The following is a 20,450-nucleotide window of genomic DNA, read 5'->3' as shown; positions in this document are numbered from 1 at the left end:
TGCAGTTTATCCTTCTTTCAGTATGAACAAATTAGCCCGATATATCTTATTGCTGTAGATGGATACCGCTTTCACATGGTATCACTAGAACACCAGCGAGCGTGAAACACGCGCAAGCTGCCCTTCCGCACGAGCTCAAGGCTGCGGCGAGGCGTCTGTAGTGGAGAGCGATGGAACGGTGCCGCCATCTGGCGGATGCCCAAGGAGTGGCGACAGCGGCGGGAAGCGCACGGGCGGAGAGTTTTACAACTGAAGCTAGTTTAGTAACTTTGGTTCAAACGAGCTAGAAGCACGTTCGCGTTGTGTTTTCGCGCGTGCCGTAGCGGCGGGAGGTGACGTGGTGGTTGACGCTACTACCCCCACGCTTCCGGCGTAATATCCCGTGCTCATTTTATCCTCAGTTGGTCGTCGTTCCGACGAGTGTGCCGTGCGATTTTGTATCCGCTGCGCGACAACGCCGTTCCTATCTGCCACGCCCCACCGGAGGTGTTATTTTCTCCCTGCGTTGAGCGTTTGGTTGCTCGGCCGATAGGATTCCTGACATGATACGCAACGGCAGCTTCTGCGGGCTTCCGGCTTTGGCGGCGATGGTGATCGTCCTCGGCTGTCTTGTCAGTGAGTGTTTATTTGTTGGACAGTCCTGTTTCGGCTGCGTTGCTTTAGCGAGCCTCCGAGACCCGTCTCACAGCGCGAACACGGCAGCTCGATGATGATGATAATGTTGATGATGATGATGAAAATGTATTTATTGTAGGATGGCTCGAAGGCCTATTATGTGGAATAGGAAGGGGAGAGGGAAGGATAAATTATAGAAGCTGCGTGTCCTTGACGAAACCCAAGAGCGAGTCCAGAATGGCCCTGTCGGAATCCGCCAATCCAGTTGCCGGCCTAATCCACTCCTCGTAGGACGACACTTCAGTGCCATCGGCCATACCATGCTGAATACGCCGGTTCTCGTCCGGCAGCTCGATAAAAAAAAAAGAAAAAAAAAAAAAGAAAACAGGCGCGGCTTGCCGCGTGCATCGAAAACGGTGTGATCTGCCGCGGCGCACCAGCCGGGGACATAAAAAAAAGAATAACAAAGCCGGGCATCGGCATAGAAAATTCGTCAGGAACACGCTCGGAACGCCATCGCGCGTGGAATCTGACGTGTCCCAACCCCGTCAGCTAGCGGGGACATAAGACCAACCCGCATAGGCAATAGCGTGAGTCAAAACACCTCGCCTGAATTAACCTTCACCAGGAACATAGACAAAGCCACCTTGGACAATACGGAACTTAACGTTCGCAGTTATCATTACATTCTCCCCATTACGGTACCCTCCAGAGGCTACACAGGGAAAAGGCTAAAAATTAACCACACTAAATGGAACGTTTCCCGCTATGTTCGGAATAGACGTGAACCCGCACCCATTACAAACCTTGAAGAGTGGATGTACACTCTTCTCAAAGACACAGCAAACTCAACCACGGAGTTAGAGCAGGAGGAGGATGGGCCAGCTCCTGATGCTAAATGGGTCCACTGTGGTCGGAATAAGCACGATTTTGGCCTCCTTCCACTGTTGTGGAACCACGTCCTTACCTGTTCATTAAAATATCGAGTAAGCTGTTCTAGGTGTTCGTCGGTCAGGTTCCGGATAATATATCATTTGTGAGGTGATCAGGTCCTGGAGCAGTATTTCTCTTGGCAGCTTACGCTGCCGCAAACAGTTATGCTTTAGCTATCGGGGCGTAGAGCACTGCGTTTTCTTGTCCTTTGTATGGTAGGATGCGTGGGGGAGTGGTTACCTCGCCTACATACTTATCTTGCTTGGTGAGGAGGTCCTGTTCTGTTCCCGGAAATTCTCCGCCAAGATCTTTAAGGGTGGGGTTCGTGGCCATTTGGTTTTTCCTGGTGCCATTATGCTGCGCAGTATTGCCCATGCCTTGGAGATGTGTAACGTTTCCCGAAGTGAATCGCGAAAATTCGCCCAACTCGCTGCCTCTAACGGTTGTGCGTAAAGCGTTTGCCCGCTCGAGTATTTCCGCGGTTCTATGGCGCAGTTTGCAATTACGTCGCTGTTTTTTTCCATCGCTCGGTTAGCCCCCTTCTTTTCCACATATGCAGCAGATGGCTGTCAACTACCGGCGTTTCCGCTAGCGCTATCCGCTCAGTTGTTGCTTTAACAGCTACGTATACGTCTGCTTCGGCGCAGCGTCTGCCAACGCGGAAAAGACGCTCCTCTCCAGCTGGCGCAACCTCACTGCAGAATTTCGTTTACGTTTCGGCGGTATTCGAAATGTAGGTGTCAGGCGGGTAGCCATCGTTTTAGCGAGCCTACATGCAACGCTGTTTTTGCATGTAGGCATGTTGCATGTAGGCTCCCTACATCGTTTGACGCCCCGATTTCCCGACCTCGACAGAACACATCGGGGCCTGCTAGGTGTTTTTTTTTTTTTGTGGGGTCGATCGTCGAGAAGCACGCCATGTCGATCGTCTGGTCGTCCTTGTTCGTTAAGAAATACGACACCGCGGTTTGCAGCCGTATGCCGAAATTGACCAGCGCGCGCTGCCGACTACGAACTTGTCGTGGTGCGGGGAAGCGCCTTTCTCTTTCGTTTTATTGCGATAGCAATTATATGGACACTCCAAAGCGGATTTCTGCCATCGGCGTCGTTGTCGCCGTCGCCGTGAGGTTCCGTATGACGTCAACGGCAATGAAATCGTCGCGACAACTTCCGTCCCGCGAAAGGCCGTGGGGGGAGGGGAGGGAGGGACGTTTAGCTGCGGCATCAAATGAGTATTTATATAAAAACGTTGCAAGGCGAGAAGGTGAGTAAGATTTCCGACGCTGCTCGACGATTGTCCCATTCTGATCTCGTCGAAAATCTCCGAGCCGCCCCCAGAGGCAGCAGCGACCAACGCCGCGCGCGTTCGGTGCAAGCGCAGGCAAAATGCCGACGGCATCGACAACAGTTCTACGCGTTGCTGGTGCTGCTGCATGTGAAAGTTTATACAGCTGATAAAACTACTATCCTTAATCTGTATAGCTTTCTACTAATTTGCTCTCGCAATTGATGTTTCGCCTTTCGGGTGAAACTGCGACAATTTTTTTCTTCCGCGGAGCCTTCGGACGCTGCAGCAGCAAACCTGTTCGCCGGCCACCGTGGCATGTCTCCAAGCGCGGGCGAAGTACGTGCTACTAAAATCCGTATATAAGAAAAGCACCGCCATCTTTTGATAAACGCCGCTTCTCTCTCTCCTATATCTCCGATTGGACGATGATAACGTGCGCTTTTCACTTCTTTATATTGTCTTTTTTTCCGCCTCAGAGCCATGTTGAAATTCCTCTGCGCAGCCGCAGTCGCCGGCGGCGGCGGCGGCGGCGCGCGCCCGGCCTGAAAGCTTCAACGTGGACTTTCTAGGTGCGCCACCGTCGACTTGGCTTTCGCAAGCAAAAAGTAAAGAAAAAAGCAAGCACTTTAGGAGAGGAGGCGGCGGAGGAAAGAGTAGATGGCGGTGCTTTTCTTATATAGGGACTTTACGTACTACGACTGGCAAACCGTTCGTATCTACGCTGTCGTGGAATTGGAGACGTACTCGGTACTCTCTAACGCCGGAGTGTCATCAGCGACGATGCTGCTTGCGCTACGGAAGCTTTGTCTCCGTGCCGATGCAGTCGTTGGCTCTGTGATCTCGCGTGATAGCGCGGCCTTTGAACTCGGCAGCAGCAGCGGGTGCTTTGGTCGAGCCTGTTGAGAGCTCGAAGCGCCCGGGATGTCGCGGAGACGAACAATGCGCCGTGGACGAGCGAATTTATGACGTCACTGCGAACACTACGGAATTGATGACGACCACTGCGAACACTACGGAAAGAGTGACACCGACTTACCTAACGCTGCTGAAACCCCAAGTGCCGACGGCTTTTCATGGCGACACATTTGAAGACGTGGAGACTGGCTGGCGGAGTTCGAACGCGTGGCTGCGTTTAACGAGTGGGACAACAACGCCAAACTCAGGATCGTCTAATTCAGCCTCCAGGATGAATTAGACGTTCCTCTATGGCACGTGGTGTATGAATCGCGAAAGTGCCCTGCCATCCTGGCCAGAGTTCCAGCGTAAGCTACTGGAGACTTACTCCAGCCCCGATCGCCGGGAAAAACGCCTGGATCCTGATTCAGCGAGTATACTACAGCAGGGTATACCCGACAATATGAAAAGGAAGTAATACGTCCTAATCTGGGTAAACCCGCTAAGGAGAAACCCTTGGATAAGCCTCACAATGTTAAGGAGAAGCCTCACTATGACAGATGGTTCATGCTGTAGGACCCTTTCGGTGCCTGTACTACTCTGTTGCTGAGTTAACTAACCCGGTATAAGACAGACAGCGGCGGCATAGATTCCGTATTGAAAAAAGCCGGCAGTTGCCACGTCCTGTGGGAATCGATGTTATACGAAGCAGTGTGCGGGGAGCCTGCCAAGTTTATGAAACGACCATGAGAGCACCAAGACGTAGGCGGCTGTTTCAAGACCTACATCACGCGCATGTCATGACATTTATGTCATGCGTCCTCAGGAGTCCCTTTAGCTAGGCCTAAGAAACCTTAGGCGAAAGCCTTAGTCATGTTCATGACTATGACTTCAACCATCAGTGTTTTAGCTTTCCTTCACTTTGCACCACATCTGAACCCATTCCATCAGTTTTTGAGTGGTATTCTTTTTTTGCTGAGTCATGGACATTTTTGCTGAGTCATGGTCATGACTATGGCGTTTACCACCATCCTTTATTGTTTCCTTCACGTAGTACCCACGTCCGAACCTATTTCAGTGTTGCTGAGTCACGTTTTTTTGCTGAGTCATTATTCATTTTGCTGAATCATGATGATGAGTATGGTGTCTACCATCTTCCTTTAGTGTTTTGTTTACTTAGTATGCAAGTCAGAACCCATTTCAGTGGTTTTGGAGTGGTAATGACTTTATCGGTAGGTGATTGTCATTTTAGGCAACTGTTTCATGACCTACATGACACGCATGTCGTGATATTCATCTCATGACCTATCATTTATATTCGTCATACACTGTTGTCATATTATGCTGATTTTGGTACCTACCAAATTAACGAAATGACCACGAGAGCGCCAAGACACAGGCAGCCGTTTCATCACCTACATGACACACACGTCATTATATTCATGTCAAGACGTATCATTTATGTCCATCATACACCTTTGCCGATCATGCCGATTTTGGTAGATCCCAAGTCAGCCAAACGACCATGAGAGCACAAAGACGTAGGCGGCTAGATAGATAGACAGATAGATAAGATACTGTCAAAGTAGCAAATGTTCGTCAAGAAATGCTTTGCATTTAAAACACTTGAGTGCTCCAATTTAGGTAAAACCATTATAGTTTCGAAGTTTTGAGTGGTAACAATTATACGAAATAAATTATTCTATTTGTCATTCGGAAGCTTAATCTCCTATCACAGGGCTTGTTAAGTGCAGTCTGTCAGAGAGGGCTGTCTTTCCAGTAAATATTTACGGGCTCGTGCACATTATCACCTAGGTCCAGCGATGTGTGCTCTGAGCTACCCCAGACTCATCATCATCATCATCAGCCTATATTTTATGTAACTGCAGGACGAAGGCCTCTCCCTACGATCTCCCATTACCCCTGTCTTGCGCTAGCGTATTCCAACTTGCGCCTGCAAATTTCCTAACTTCATCATCCCATCTGGTTTTCTGCCGACCTTGACTGCGCTTCCCTTCTCTTGGTATCCATCCCCAGACTGCGAGGCGTCAACTTGAAGAGCCCCCAACAGCGCGAAGACATAAACAAACAGCTCAAACAAACCGTGCATTTCTCTCGAGTTTAGCCGGCTCGTGACTTAAGGTTTCCTTCGCCATACAAGACGGTGCCACTCTTGGAATATGCGTCGATGGTGTGGATACAAAGGCCAGAGATTGCGGCTGACGTTTCAGCGTTCCTTATCGAAGACCTGGCTTTGTACTGGACCTCCTAATTGCGCAGCTGAAACTGCGAATAATGCTGTTATCACGTTTAGGTGTTTGTCTGCTCGCTTGTGTGTTTGTGTGGGTGCACGCGAATTCGCGTGACTGTTTGCGCACTGCCCTTGTGTCACACTTCCGTGAACGACACGTACGTCACCAAGGCTTGTTTCCCATTGCAGATTACACAGAGGTCGACTGAGTGACAAAGGGGAACCTGTTAGCCAGTGACAACTCTCACGAACCGAAAATGAGCAGAATGGTAGAGTGCGGAATAAATGATCTTGCAGATAATATATCCGCGCAGCACAGTGTCACAAATTTTACCTGTAGATCGTGTAGCTGGTGTTAGGCCATCGCTCTCCTATCAAATCGCTTTTGCGAGGAAGGAACACAAACGCGTGGCACACTCCGGTTAATGGGAACTGGAAGCATGGGATTTGCATATCCAAACCATTCACAACATCAAGGACTGTCCAAAGGGAAGCTCTAAAATTACGACACGACAGATGTCTTGAGCGGCGGGACGTTCTTGGAACAGGACGTCTGCTTTGCGCGCTGCTCTAGCGTTTTAAATGCGACGCATTTCTTGGCGAACATTTGCTACTTTGACAGTATCTATCTATCTATCTATCTATCTATCTATCTATCTATCTATCTATCTATCTATCTATCTATCTATCTATCTATCTATCTATCTATCTATCTAGCCGCCTACGTCTTTGTGGTCTCATGGTCGTTTCGTTAACTTGTTAACTTGCTATGTACCAAAATTGGCATACTATGACAAGAGTATATGACAAACATAAATGATATGTCATGACATGAGTGTCATGTAGGTCATGAAGCAGCCGTCTACGTCTTGGTGCTGTCATGGTCTGTTCGTTAACTTAGTAGGTACCGAAGTCGACACAGTATGACAGGAGTGTATGACGAACATAAGTGATAGGTCATGACATTTATGTCATGACCTATTATGTGGTGACATGTATTTATGTCATGTGGGTCATGACAATGACCCAGCGAAAAAGATTAACATTCCAAAGCCACTGAAATGGGATCTGACGTGGGTACTAAGTGAAGGAAACACTAAAGGATGGTGGTAGAAGCTATATTCATGACAATGACAGAGCAATAATAACAATGACTCAGTGAAAAAATATTATCATTCAAAAGCCACTGAAATGGGTTCTGACGTCGGTACTAATTGATGGAAACACCAAAGGATGATGGTAGAAGTCATAGTCATGAGCATGACTCAGCAAAAATGACAATGACTCAGCAAAAAAACATTAACACTCACAAGCCACTTAAATGGGTTCGGACGTGGGTAGTAAGTGAAGGAAACACTAAAGGATGATGGCAGAAGTCATATTAATGAGCATGACTCAGCGAAAATGCCAATGACTCAGCAAAAAAAGCTTAACACTCAAAAACCACTGGAAAAGGTTCGGTCGTGGGTAGTAGTATAGGAAACACTAAAGGACGACGGGAGAAGACATTGCCGTGAGTATGACTCAGCAAAACGACAATGACTCAGCGCAAAATGATTAACACTCAAGAACCCCTGGTATGGGTCCAGGCGTGGGCACTAAGTGAAGGAAACAGTAATATTCTTTCTTCTTCTTTCTGGGGTTTTACGTGCCAAAACCAGTTCTGATTATGAGGCACGCCGTGGTGGAGGGCTCCGGATTAATTTTGACCACCAGTTGTTCTTTAACGTGCACTACAAACCAAGCACACTGGTGTTTTTGCATTTCGCCTCCAAGGAATTGCGGCCGTCACGGCCGGGATTCGATTCCGCAATCTCGTGTCTAGCAGCGCAACGCCTTAGCTGAATGAGCTACCGCGGCGGGTAAGACAACACTAAAGAAAAATGAAAATGACTCAGTGAAGAAAGAACAACTCTCAATAACCACTGAAATGGGTTCGGACATAAATGATAAGTCATGATATGAACGTCCTGACATGCCTGTCATGTAGGTCATGAAACACCCGCCTACGCGTCTCTGCTCCCATGGTCATTTCGTTAACTTGGTTGGCTCCCCGCCCATTGATGTGCATAACATCGATTCCCACAGGGTTTGGGATCTGCCAGCTTTTATTGCGATATCAATTATATGGACACTCCAAGCGCAATTTAGCCGTCGCCGTCGTAGTGGTGTTCCGTATCAAGTCCAACGGCGATAAGATGTCGCCGCGCGATGTGCGTTGTGTGAGCGAGTGAAAGAGTGCGAGGGTTAGCCGGTAACCGCAGCTTAATCAGGGGGCGGAAACTCCCTATACCTCCCATGGGACGCTCGCTCCCATGCCGATACGTGGCGGCAGCGCCGCTTATCCCCCTGACGGCTGCCGGATCATCATCATCATCATCATCAGCCTATATTTATGTCCACTGCAGGACGAAGGCCTCTCCCTGCGATCTTCAATTACCCCTGCCTTGCGCTAGTGTATTCCTACTTGCGCATGCGAATTTCCTAACTTCATCATCCAACCTGGTTTTTCTGCCGTCCTCGACTGCGCTTCCCTTCACTTCGTATCCATTCTGTAACCCTAATGGTCCACCGGTTATCCATCCTACGCATTACATGGCCTGCCCAGCTCCATTTCTTCCGCTTAATGTCAACTAGAATATCGTCTATCCCCGTTTGTTCTCTGATCCACACCGCTCTCTTCCTGTCTCTTAACGTTAGGCCTAACATTTCTTGTTCCATTGCTCTTTGTGCGGTCCTTAACTTGTTCTCGAGCTTCTTTGTTGCGGCTCGAGCTGCCGGATATCCTACTAGAAATAATTCACAAACAAAACAATGCCTCCTTGACGTCACTGTTGAGATCAGAAGGTTGAGGGAGAGGGCGCGCAGCCGGTAGGAGGAGGGTAGCCGCAGAAGCCCTCCTTTCCCACTTCGCATGCAAGCGGACTGTGTTCGTGCTCTCTTGCAGGTCCGCTGGCCGTGCGGCGATATTGGCCAAATAGCGGAGCAGAACCCGCTGAACTGTGTCGTGTATTAGGAAGCGCTTTCTTCCTACCAGGTCTACCTTGCAAGCTGTTATTCATTTTCTGTGCCACCTGCAACCGATTGCGATTGTGCATCTGTGCTCCTTTCTTTCTCTATCTCTAGTTTCCTGTCATTTTACCTCCCCCTCCCCTCTCTCCCCAGCGCAGGGTAGCAAACCGGATCTTCCCATCTGGTTAACCTCCCTGCCCTTCCCCTTTCTTCTCTCTCTCTCTCTCTCTAAACCACTGGGACATTTCTCGTACGCACCAGTGCCAAGCAATTATAATGAAAAATATTTATACAGCAAACCGTTGTTAATTACCAATATTCGCTGTTAATATATTACATTTCGTCATTTCGTGAATGTAGTCGCTTTGAAAGTCCTAACTTGCGGTTACATTTAGTGCAACACTTCACCTAGTCCACAGATATAGTGGGGGGTGTAGCATAAAGAAAATAACTGCCTGGCACCATCAATCGTTAATTTTGTTAATGTGTTGTGTAGTGGATCAACCAAAACTAGCCGATTTCTCGGCCAGTCAAAATTCAACACAAGTGAAAGTTGAATGCTTTTGTATTTATTCACACATTCGGTACTGGGAAAAGACTGACCTCCACGCAGTGCGAAAGTGACAATCTACAGAAGCAATTTTAATTTACAACGAAAATTTGTACATACTGAATGAAAATAGATTCCAGAAGATCCAAACCAATCAGTAAATAGTAACCACCATGGCTGCGTCTTTCTTTCATTTCTTTTTTTTAAACTTTGCTGTGCATGTCGACAAAGATTAAACAAAATGTATAGCACAAAAACACGCTCTCACGCCCTTCATTACAAGTATATCATCGGCAACAGACGGGCTGCCGTCATGACGAATGAGTCTAGCGACACTACTCTTATATCAGTCCACTAAGACTTCCACAGAACTTGTTTACTCATGCAAAATGAACACCTGCTCGGAAAATAGAGTGAATATACTCGTGCTTACCCGTGGTCATTAGGAAACCTAAAAAAGCTTTGCAGAACTGGAATTTCCGGTGTTCGAAGACAACAGAGCCGCGCAACACATGTGATGCCCCGATTTAGCCATCTTCGTCTAATGCTTGGTCGACCTGGTTTCCTGCGTCTTCCGTTCGTTGCACGCCTGATCGAGCTTCTCGGTCTTATCTATCCCATAGTCACACTTTGGATGACAACCGAAGCAGACGACCAAGCACGATCTGACTTGTGATATCGCTGAGCGAGTGGCAAGTGTGAGCGGAGGTACGCTCGACGGACGCACGATGGCGACCACTTCCCGCGCTTTGCCCGATTTAAATTTCACAAAAAGAGAAATAAGAAAAATAACTTAGGATGTCCGGCAACTGCTAGGAGCGGGCGTGTTCCTTGAAACCGAAACTAGCTTCACTTTCCGGGGGCTGGCTTAATCTCGCGCACGCGACAGAGGAAGGCGGCCGGAAGCGCACGGTCTTCGTTCACGCGCGAGGAACGGGGAGGAGGCGACGGAGACGGGAGGGGGAGGGGGTGCGTTCTGCTTACGCGGCTGCTGCTCACGGAACTATCTTGAAAGCCATCTGCGACGCGACCGAAGTGTGCGCCCACGGGAGCCTAATCTTCAAAGCTATCTGCGATGGTCCAAAGTGCATTCGCCGAGTGCCGCTAGCTTCGTATGCGCTACGCTTTCGACGTTTAGTTTGCGTTGAAGCGAGAGCCAGGGAAAAGGTCAATATGCTCGCTGCCGTTGGTGCGCTTTATCAATCCAGCGTTTTGACGAGCTCCCGCGGTCATCGAGCGAAATCTGTTTATGTTTACCTGTGCGCGCTTGGCACCGTGCTTGTTTATTTAGTTAGTAAGCAAATATCTACAACTTTGTACCGCCGATAAACTAGTATCCTTATTTCATATAGCTGTCTACTAATTTGCTGTCGCAATCGACGCGTCGCCTTTCGGGTGAAACTGCGACTTTTTTTAGAACTCCTGTGGGAACAGGTATCCATGAGACTTTATAAATAACTTGTGTGTGAGAGAACTTCACGTAACCCTCTCTCTCTCTCTCTATATATATATATATATATATATATATATATATATACATATACACTCCCACTCCCAGGGTTAGTTCTAGTTGTAAAAACATAAATACCCCTAAAAGTGGATGGGAAAACGGCACCGCGGTAGCTCAATGGTAGGAGCATCGCACGCGTAATGCGAACAAGTGGGATCGTTCCCCACCTGCGGCCAGTTGGTTTATTGCGATAGCAATTATACGGACACTCAAAGCGAATTCCTGCCGTCGTCGGCGTTGTCGTCGACGTGAGGTTCCGTATGAACTCCAACGGCGATGAAATCGTCCCCACACGCCGTATGCAGTATGTGAGAGTGAAAGCGCGCGAGGGACATGCGCTCGCACGGGGAGCGAACGCACGGCGCAGAGCAAACGCGACTTCTTCCGTCGTGCGAAAGGCCATGGGGGGACGGGAGGGAGGGAGGCGATGTTTAACGGCGGCACCAAAAACGTTGCGAGACGAGGTAGTGATAAAGGCTTCCGACGCTGTTCGACAAATGTCCCCTTCTGATCTCGTCGAAAACCTCCCAGCCGCCGCCAAAAGGGGGAAGCGCGGTTGGCGTTTGCGTTGTGTGGTGCATCGGCTTCGTCAATTATTGACGAAAGTCACGGTAAATGTCGTGCAACTCCATCAATTTTACCTCCATCAGACTCCTAAACCTGCTCGGCACCCGAAGACACCAATCTCATCCAAGTGGGCCCATTTTTGGCAAACTTGGAGCGGTTTTCCTTTCCGGCCTCGCGTTGCTGACGCTGAGCCTAATTGCTATGCCGGCGCGCGGGCGAGAACGGACCGGTCAGCTTGCAAGATAGCGGATCTTTCTGCTCAACGCGGTTACGTTCCCGACGCGATGGCGTGGGCGACGATCCCGGTCTCCGAGGGACAGCAATCTGCGGCTGTGGACCCCATCCGCAACGAAGAACTCTTTCACATGGTTGAGCGCCGCTCCCAGCGCAAAGCTATGACGATGGATGGCTCCACCCTCCACGCTCGCCGGCAAGGCACCTTCTAGAAACTCAGACAGGATCCGCCACGCGTGCGGCACAAAGATCTGGCGCGAAGCGCAGCGAGCTTGCAACGACGTGGAAGCCTAAGCCTCTGCCTCGACCACACCCAGAAGACGTTGTCATCATCAAGCCTCGTGAGCCAGTGGCGCCATGAGACGTCTTTCAACGTGGCGCGCTCGACGCCGCCTTCGCCACTCTCGTCGGAGTACAAAATGCGGCGACGCTCAACCTGTTTCTCTCGCCGGTGCAGAATATCATCGTCGCTAGCACGCGGGAGGCCCAGACAGCTGACCAGCTGCTCGGCGACTTCGAGCTACAAACTGATGAAGGCAAGATGGCCTGCCCACGGCCACCTGAAGCAACATGGCGAGGACGTCTGCTACGACGTGGTCACGGTCGCCAACCACGAGACGACCGATACCCTATGCCAGGCTCTGCAGTGGCGCGCAGGCGAACTGTTGGATATCCGAAAATTCGGCACATAGAACAAGGCTCGACTCATCTTCGCTGGCAGAGTGAAGCCTCGCTACATTCATTACAACTCAGAAATCACCTTCGTTCAACCCTATTACCGGACCAATTCGGCCTGCGGACTGAGTGGCACCGTTGGACACCGGGCTGATCGTGTGCCAAACCCAGCCAATGCAAAGTGCGGCCTGTGTGGACAGCAGGCGGTGCTAATAGAGGGGCTGCGGACCCCTCACGAGTGCAACCCAAAGTGCGCGGTCTGTGGAAGCCACGCCACCAACTCGCGCGAATGTACAGCCAAGTACAGACGCCCCAATTTGACCACCGCAATCGGGGAAGAAGACTCGTTCGTCATCATGCGGCGTTCTCGCGCGGTGGATCACGCCTCGTTGACCTCACAATGCAGCAGGCGCCACCACGTGGGGGTGACGTCAAGGGTCAAGCGGCGCAGCAACCGCCACTACACGACGGCAAATGGAAACACGACCAGAAGCAACAGCAGCGAAACGATGCGGGAGCCGGTGTTTGGGCGAACGCATTGAAATATGCCAAACAGGTGAGTGGTCCCGGTGGGGCAGCCTCACCTTTCCAATCCCTCCCTCCATCTGCTACTTTAATCGCCGAGGAGATCCGTAATCACACGGAGCCTCTCCGCGCTAAAATTGCGAACCTTGAGGCTCAACTACCCAACACACCGTCTGCTCCTACCTCCCCCTCCGCCTCCTATGCGGAGTCCATGGCAGATTACGCTGCCGAAGCCGTTGGGCCATGATTCTTTTTAGACTCGAGGCGCGCCTCAGCACAAAAATTGAGCTCCTGATTGGCACCGCGATGGCCCGGATGCTCGCGAAAATTGATGGGCTGATCACGAGTAAAGTTAATCAAGCTGTCGCTACGCAACTCCCCACGCTGCGCAAAACGGGTCCCCCTTAGGGACGTATCCGGCCGCGCCTCCAAGTTTTCGCGTCGCATTGTAGACATTGACGATGACGAAGACTGCACCATGGCAGGCCTAGATGTCAAAACTCTGGTCCTGCCTACGGGCTCTGCGGCAGATCCACTCACTCTTAACGCCCAACCTAACCATGGCGGGAACACCTAATGTTAGGCGTTCTGCCCCCTCCAAATCGGCGTCCCCCATCATAATAACCCAGTGGAACTGTCGGGGCCTCCGCTTTCGCACCAAGAGATCGGACCTCCTCTCAACCTTTTAGCATCTGTCCGCGGTGGTTGCCCTCCAAGAGCCAGAACAGGGCGCCACCCTTACGAACTATTCGACCTTCCAGCAGGACCCCTCGCCTTGTCTCTGTGTCCATCGAAATTATACAGCTAACAAGGTCGAACTTGACCTCCAAACCGACTATTCCTACGTAATGGTGACTATCCTCCCGCTCCGCAAACATGACCCATCCATTCACATCCTCAACGTATACTGCTCTCCTAAACTCCAAAACGTCTCATTCGCGGACCTCTGCAATCGTGCACTGAGAGTTGCGGGCCCGGACCGTCTCGTGATTGTGGGTGGCTTCACCGCCCCCAGTCCGGTCTGGGGGTACCGCCGTGACTGCAAGCGTGACCGCAAGTTGGCGGAACTTACGTCCATGCTGGGTCTCACTCTAAAAACTGACCCTGTTCGCCCAGCACGGATTGGCAACTCCGTGACCAGGGACACCTGTCCGGATTTCACATTTACACGCAACATGCAGTTCTCAGACTGGGTCAATACATAGGAAACCATTGCCTCATCAACATAACCATTCGCACATGCCCCATGGCACGACCGTTCAAACAAGCCCACATCCCAGATTGGACGACATTCAGACAAAATTGGCAGGACACTGTTCCCATACACACGCACGGCTACCATGCCTGGTCCCAGCAATTGGTTTCTAGCTTGCGTTCTACGGAAACACACATCAAACTCTCAGAGGCGGTCTAGGATGTGGATAAGCACCTCCTCCACCTTTGGGAAGCCCTGCACAGCCTCGTCCGTCGATGGCGCCATCAGAAACACAATAGGAAACTAAAATCGGGCGTTAATGGAGACGATGGTGCAGGACCGGTTGTTTACTTTCATGAAAGATCATAACACATTTGTGGACACCATGTTCGGGTTTCACCCACACAGATCCGCACAGGATGTCCTCCTCCAACTTAATCTGGAAGTCCTAGACCCCATCGAACTCCCCCATAACGACAAGGTGGTCATGAAATCATCTTAATTCATCTTTCAAACCAACTGCGGGCGTCACGCTTTCCAGTACGTCTTCCAATTTCTGACACAGAGACACGCATACTTGCACATACAGGACACCGAACACGGCCCATACACTCTAGGGTCAAGAGGTAGACCACAGGGCGCTGTACTCTCCCCCCTATTGTTCAATCCGGCCATGAAGAACTTGACTGTCCAGCTGGAGGCCGTCCCGGGGATGCAACACGCACACTACGCGTACACGACATCACCATCTGGGCCACACCAGGCTCTTTGGGAGACATGCAGGCTAACCTGCAGCAAGTGGCGACCATAGTGGCCCCATATGCTCACGCTTTCGCCAACCAATGCTCCCCCAAAATCTGAATTCGTGCATCTCCGCCCCGTGCCCAAATGCACGTCCAAAATTGCGTTCTCTTTAGAGTATGGTCGAAAAACGTGAGATTAGAGTCCTCGGACTTTTCATGAACCAACACCGCTGGTCCGACACAACACTAGGGATGCTACGGAAGGTGGGGGACCAGGTGGGCCGCATGGTCTGCTGGATTTCCAACAAGCGCGGGGGTCTCAGATGCAAAGATGCCTTGCGGCTGGCCAATGCATTTGTGACTAGTCGAATCTTGTATTTGACTCCGTCTCCGCAAGCATGAGGAGGATGCCCCTGGGGTCATCCTCCGAAAGATGGTTAGGCGGGCCCTTGATCTTCCGGTCAGCACCTCTAACCAGTGCCTTCTGGGCCTGGGGATGGCGAATAGGTATTTGGAGCTCAAGGAAGCTCATCTTACCAACCAAATCACATGTATTTCTCAGACGCTGTCGGGTCGCCGCCTCCTTGACAGACTACACCTACAACCTCTCGGACAGATGGAAGAGCGCGTATGTATGCCACAAGAATGGCGCTATGCCCTGCACGTGCGCCCTCTGCTCCGGAACATGGCACGCACACACCATGATGGCAGACGCCTGGCTCGGGCGGAGGCCCTGGCGTCCCATTATGATTTCAAATCCGGCGTTTTCTACGTGGACGCCACCGGCCCACACCATGGGGGATGGTTTATAACCAAGGTGGTCCCCGAAGGCAAAACAGTTAACGGCCTTAGCTTTCGCGCTAGAGACATAACATGTGCGGAGGAAGTTGCCATCGCCTTGGCTGCATTCGATTCTCGCTCTTAAACCATCATTACCGACTCGCGCGGGGCCTGTCGGAACTACGAACAGGGTCGGATTCCAATCCTGGCCTATCGCGTCCTTCAGTTGAGCTGCCGAACCGGGACCCGGACCCCCGATACGTCATTTGGGCTCCTGCCCACATGGGATTAAAGGGAAATGAGGCAGCGCATACTGCCACCCGCGCGCTTTCTCACCGGGCTCCTTATTTCTCTGACCCCGCCGATCAGGACTCCACCCCCAACCCAATCTACTCGTACACATAAATTACAGCTTACTATCAATCCGGCCACGAACTCTACCCCCGCCCGTGTAGAGGCCTCGAAAAGGAGGAGGAGCATCTCCTACTCCGCCTCTTTACGAGCACTATGCTGTGCCCGGCGGCTCTTTAACATTTCGATCCGGCCTTTACTGGAGCTTGCCCGCACTGTGCGGAGAAGTCCTCGGACCTCTACCTCATGGTGTGGGCTTGCCCATCCAACCCTGCCTTCCCCCTTACCGAACACTACCCGGGAGGACTGGGAGACTGTCCTGCTTGGCTGCTCAGACCTACGGGCCCAAAAGGCTTGCATGTAGGCTCCCTACAAAAGGCCCTAGTTGAGCGTGCCCAGGCAGCGGCTAACGCCACGGGGGTCACGTACTATGGACTGCACCTAGTGTTTGTAAGGGGCGGCCTCTTCAGGCTCGTCCCGAGCATACCTCATTGTGCTTTTTGTAATACAATTAAAAGTTTTTCACCACCACCACCGCCAAAGGCACCGGCAACAGTCACCAACGCCGCGAGCATTTGGTGCGAACGCGGGAAGAACGCCCACGGCGTCGACAACAGTTCTGCACGTTGATGGTGCTGCTGCATGTCCAAGTTTATACAGCTGATAAAACTACTCTCCTTACTCCGTATAGCTCTCTATTAATTTGCTATCGAAATTGATGCTTTGCCTTTCGGGTCAAACTGCGACATTTTTTTTCATCCATTTTAATTTTCACTAGGTTTTCATTTCTTTTTTGCAACTAGTAAGTACACGTAATTTCCTCTATGTTGCCCTTGGTGCCATTGTTTGTTGGCTATATATATATATATATATATATATATATATATATATATATATTGTACTGAAGAAGAACGAGCAGTATGCACTGCTTCAAGAAAGACCAACTCGTCGTCGTCGTCTTTCTTGAAGCAGTGCATACTGCTCGTTCTTCTTCAGTACAATATATATATATATATATATATATATATTGTACTGAAGAAGAACGAGCAGTATGCACTGCTTCAAGAAAGACGACGACGACGAGTTGGTCGAAGCCGTGTGCCTGTGTTGCCTGCGCTGTGTAACCTCTCGTTGCAGTGCTCTACGCCCTAATTAATTACACTATAGTGCCTCTCTACATTTGGTGGAGGTGCTGGGCCCTTTATCGACCTGAGAACCCGGCTGAGAACCCGCCGGCCCTTACCGGAGAACCCGGTAAGGGCCGGCGTACATTGAGCTGAACTTTGTTGAAAGGCCGGGAGTAGAGGAGGGTACGCAGAGACATACCAGCGATCCAGGTGAATATGATGTAAAACACAAGCCTACGTCGCGACTATGTTTCTGGCTGGCCTGATCTTGCGCGGTAAGTGAGCGGGCAATCTGATGGAATTGTTCGGCATAAGTGGCGGCTTCGGATAGAGGAGTAGATTCTGAAGCGTCGGGGCGGTACAAAAGAATCGTGTCCATAAACGAGGAAGGTTCGCGACCATAAAGAAGAAAGAAGGGAGAGAATCTTGTGGTAGACTGAGTGGCGCTATTGTAAGCATACGTACCAAAGGGAAGGATGCGGACCCAGTTAGTGTTGTTAGCGGGAACGTACATGGCGAGCATGTCGCCGAGAGTACGATTAAAGCGTTCAGTCATACCATTCGTTTGCGGATGATATGCGCTTGTAGTTCTATGGACAATGTTGCATTCCCGGAGGAGAGCTTCTACAGCTTCGGAGAGGAATGAACGACCACGGTCACTCAGTAGCTCGCGAGGCGCACCATGTCGAAGAGCAAGGCTGCGAAGGATGAACAAGCCGACTTCACGTGCTGTGGCCGCCGGAAGTGCTGAAGTTTCGGCGTTGCGCGTGAGATTGTCCACTGCGACGATAACCCAGCGGTTGCCATCTGGGGTGTACGATAGAGGGCCGTACAAATCACTGCCGATACGGTCGAAAGGCCGGTAGGAACAAGGCAATGGTTGGAGCGGCCCTGTAATCTTGTTAGGTGGGCTCTTGCGGCGTTGGCATTTGGAGCATGAGTGGACGTATTGCCGAACGAAGTGGTACATTCCGCGCCAATAGTATCGAAGCCGGAGGTGTACATACGTCTTTAGTACACCGGCACGGACGCATTGTGGATCCGCATGAAAAGAGGTACATATGTCGGAACGTATATGGCGAGGAATCACTAGCAACCATTTACGGCCGTCAGAAAGGTAGTTGCAGCGGTACAGAAGCCCATCGCGGATGGCAAAGTGACGAGCAGTGCGCCGAAGCGAGCGGTCGGTGGTGTGTGGTGACGGCTGAGATAAATACTCCAGAAGAGAGGCTATCCAAGGATCGCGGCGTTGCTCAGCTGGCATGTCGGTGTATGTAAGAGACGAAGAATCACAGCTGGAGACAGACGCAGCACCATCCTCATCGGACAGTGGCGAGCGCGAAAGAGCGTCGGCATCCCAATGCTTACGGCCGTACCGGTAGACAACACGGATGTCATAGTCCTGTAGACGAAGCGCCCAACGAGCTAGGCGATCAGAGGGAACGACGACAACCAGTACAGGGCGTGGTGATAAGTCACGACGTCAAATGGACGGCCATATACGTAAGGTCGAAATTTGGTGATTGCCCAAACGATTGCAAGGCATTCTTTTCCTGTGACTGAATAGTTCATTTCCGCTTTGGTGAGAATGCGGCTTTCTTAAGAGACGACGCATTCTTCGAAGCCAGACTTACGCTGGGCAAGGATAGCGCCGAGGCCTACTCCACTAGCGTCCGTGTGCATTTCTGTGGGAGCGTCTAGGTCAAAGTGGCGTATGATAGGTGTGGATATCAAAAGATGGCGCAATGTGGCGAACGCGTCTTCGCAAGCTGTAGACCATGCCGAGATGCCTTGGCTGTCGGCAAGCAGCTGCGTTAAGGGGGCGATTATGGACGTGAAATTACGCACGAATCGGCGAAAGTACGAACACAGGCCGATAAAGCTACGGAGTTCTTTCAGCGTAGACGGCCTGGGGAACTCGGCGACGGCGCGAAGCTTTGCAGGGTCGGGAAGGACACCGTCCTTGCTGACAACATGGCCTAAGATGGTAAGTTGGCGGGCGGCAAAGTGGCACTTCTTCAAATTAAGCTGCAATCCAGCGTCTGAAAGGCAAGTGAGGACGTTTGCGAGGCGACTCAAATAGGAGGCAAAGTCCTTGGAAAAGACTACGACGTCGTCTAGGTAGCACAGACACGTGTGCCATTTGAGGCCTCTAAGAAGGTTGTCCATGATACGTTCGATGGTGGCAGGCGCATTACAAAGGCCGAATGGCACCACGTTAAACTCATATAAACCGTCTGGTGTTACAAACGCAGTCTTGGGACGGTCAGGTTCATTCATAGGGACCTGCCAGTACCCAGATCGAAGGTCCAAAGAGGAGAAGAACTCTGCTCGTTGCAAGCAATCGAGGGCGTCGTCGATTCTGGGTAGAGGATAAACATATTTTCGTGTGATCTTGTTAAGGCGCCTATAATCAACGCAATATCTAATGCTACCGTCCTTTTTCTTTACCAGCATAACTGGGAAAGCCCAAGGGCTGTGTGAGGGCTGCATTACGCCACGATGAAGCATGTCGTTGACTTGTTCATCAATGACACGGCGCTCAGCGTGAGAAACTCGGTATGGACGCTGGCGCAGGGGTGCATGGGTGCCAGTGTCAATGCGGTGAACGATGGCGGATGTGCGGCCCAAGGAAGACTGCTTATGATCGAACGACGTCCGAAAGCGGGCGAGCAGCTCCAAGAGATGGGTACGCTGTGCTGGCGGGAGTGTGGAATCAATTGACGAGAGGAATGCCTCCAAGGAGGACGAATCGGCGGAGGTAGCAGGAGTAATGCTGTCGACGAGAAGGCCTATCGTGGCATCAGGCAGTTGAGTAGAGTATGCGGAATCAATATCCTCAAGCCGGCCTACAGATTCAACATGGTATAACGTGGGTGTGGAAGACAACCAATTCGTGACGTAAATGGCGCTGCAAGAGTTTTCGACCGTGAGAACTGCAAAAGGGAGGATGATGTTTTTGCGAGAGCTGAAGGCTTCGGAGGGCGCAAACAGGGCGGTGGAATCGGAATCAGAGCCGCAAGAAAGTGGCACAAAAACAGAAGACAAAGGAGGGATGTCAGTGTCCGCGGCGACGACCACTCGAGAAGGTGGCTTGTCAGAAGCGGCGGCACACATCGGCGACAACTCAAGTTCGCACAGCGTACAGTCAACAACGGCATTATTAGTAGCGAGAAAGTCCCAACGCAAAATAACGTCGT

The 20,450-nt window shown here is 51.0% G+C and overlaps 1 protein-coding gene across 1 annotated transcript in view; it reads left to right on the top strand.

Annotated features, from left to right (window-relative positions):
* Positions 1-220: 220 nt before the first annotated feature.
* Positions 221-20,450, top strand: part of LOC125940636 (PE-PGRS family protein PE_PGRS5-like) — a 31,705-nt gene continuing 11,475 nt past the window's right edge. Inside the window, exon 1 of the mRNA XM_049657071.1 lies at positions 221-615. Within this exon, the coding sequence (XP_049513028.1) occupies positions 543-615 (73 nt within the window). The 5' untranslated portion in view covers positions 221-542. The remainder of the gene's footprint in view (positions 616-20,450) is intronic.

Source organism: Dermacentor silvarum, chromosome 10 (assembly GCF_013339745.2).
Source record: "Dermacentor silvarum isolate Dsil-2018 chromosome 10, BIME_Dsil_1.4, whole genome shotgun sequence".
NCBI classification, from domain to species: domain Eukaryota; kingdom Metazoa; phylum Arthropoda; class Arachnida; order Ixodida; family Ixodidae; genus Dermacentor; species Dermacentor silvarum.
Note: the sequence above shows the minus strand (reverse complement) of the source record. Positions and strands in the feature narration are given on the sequence as shown.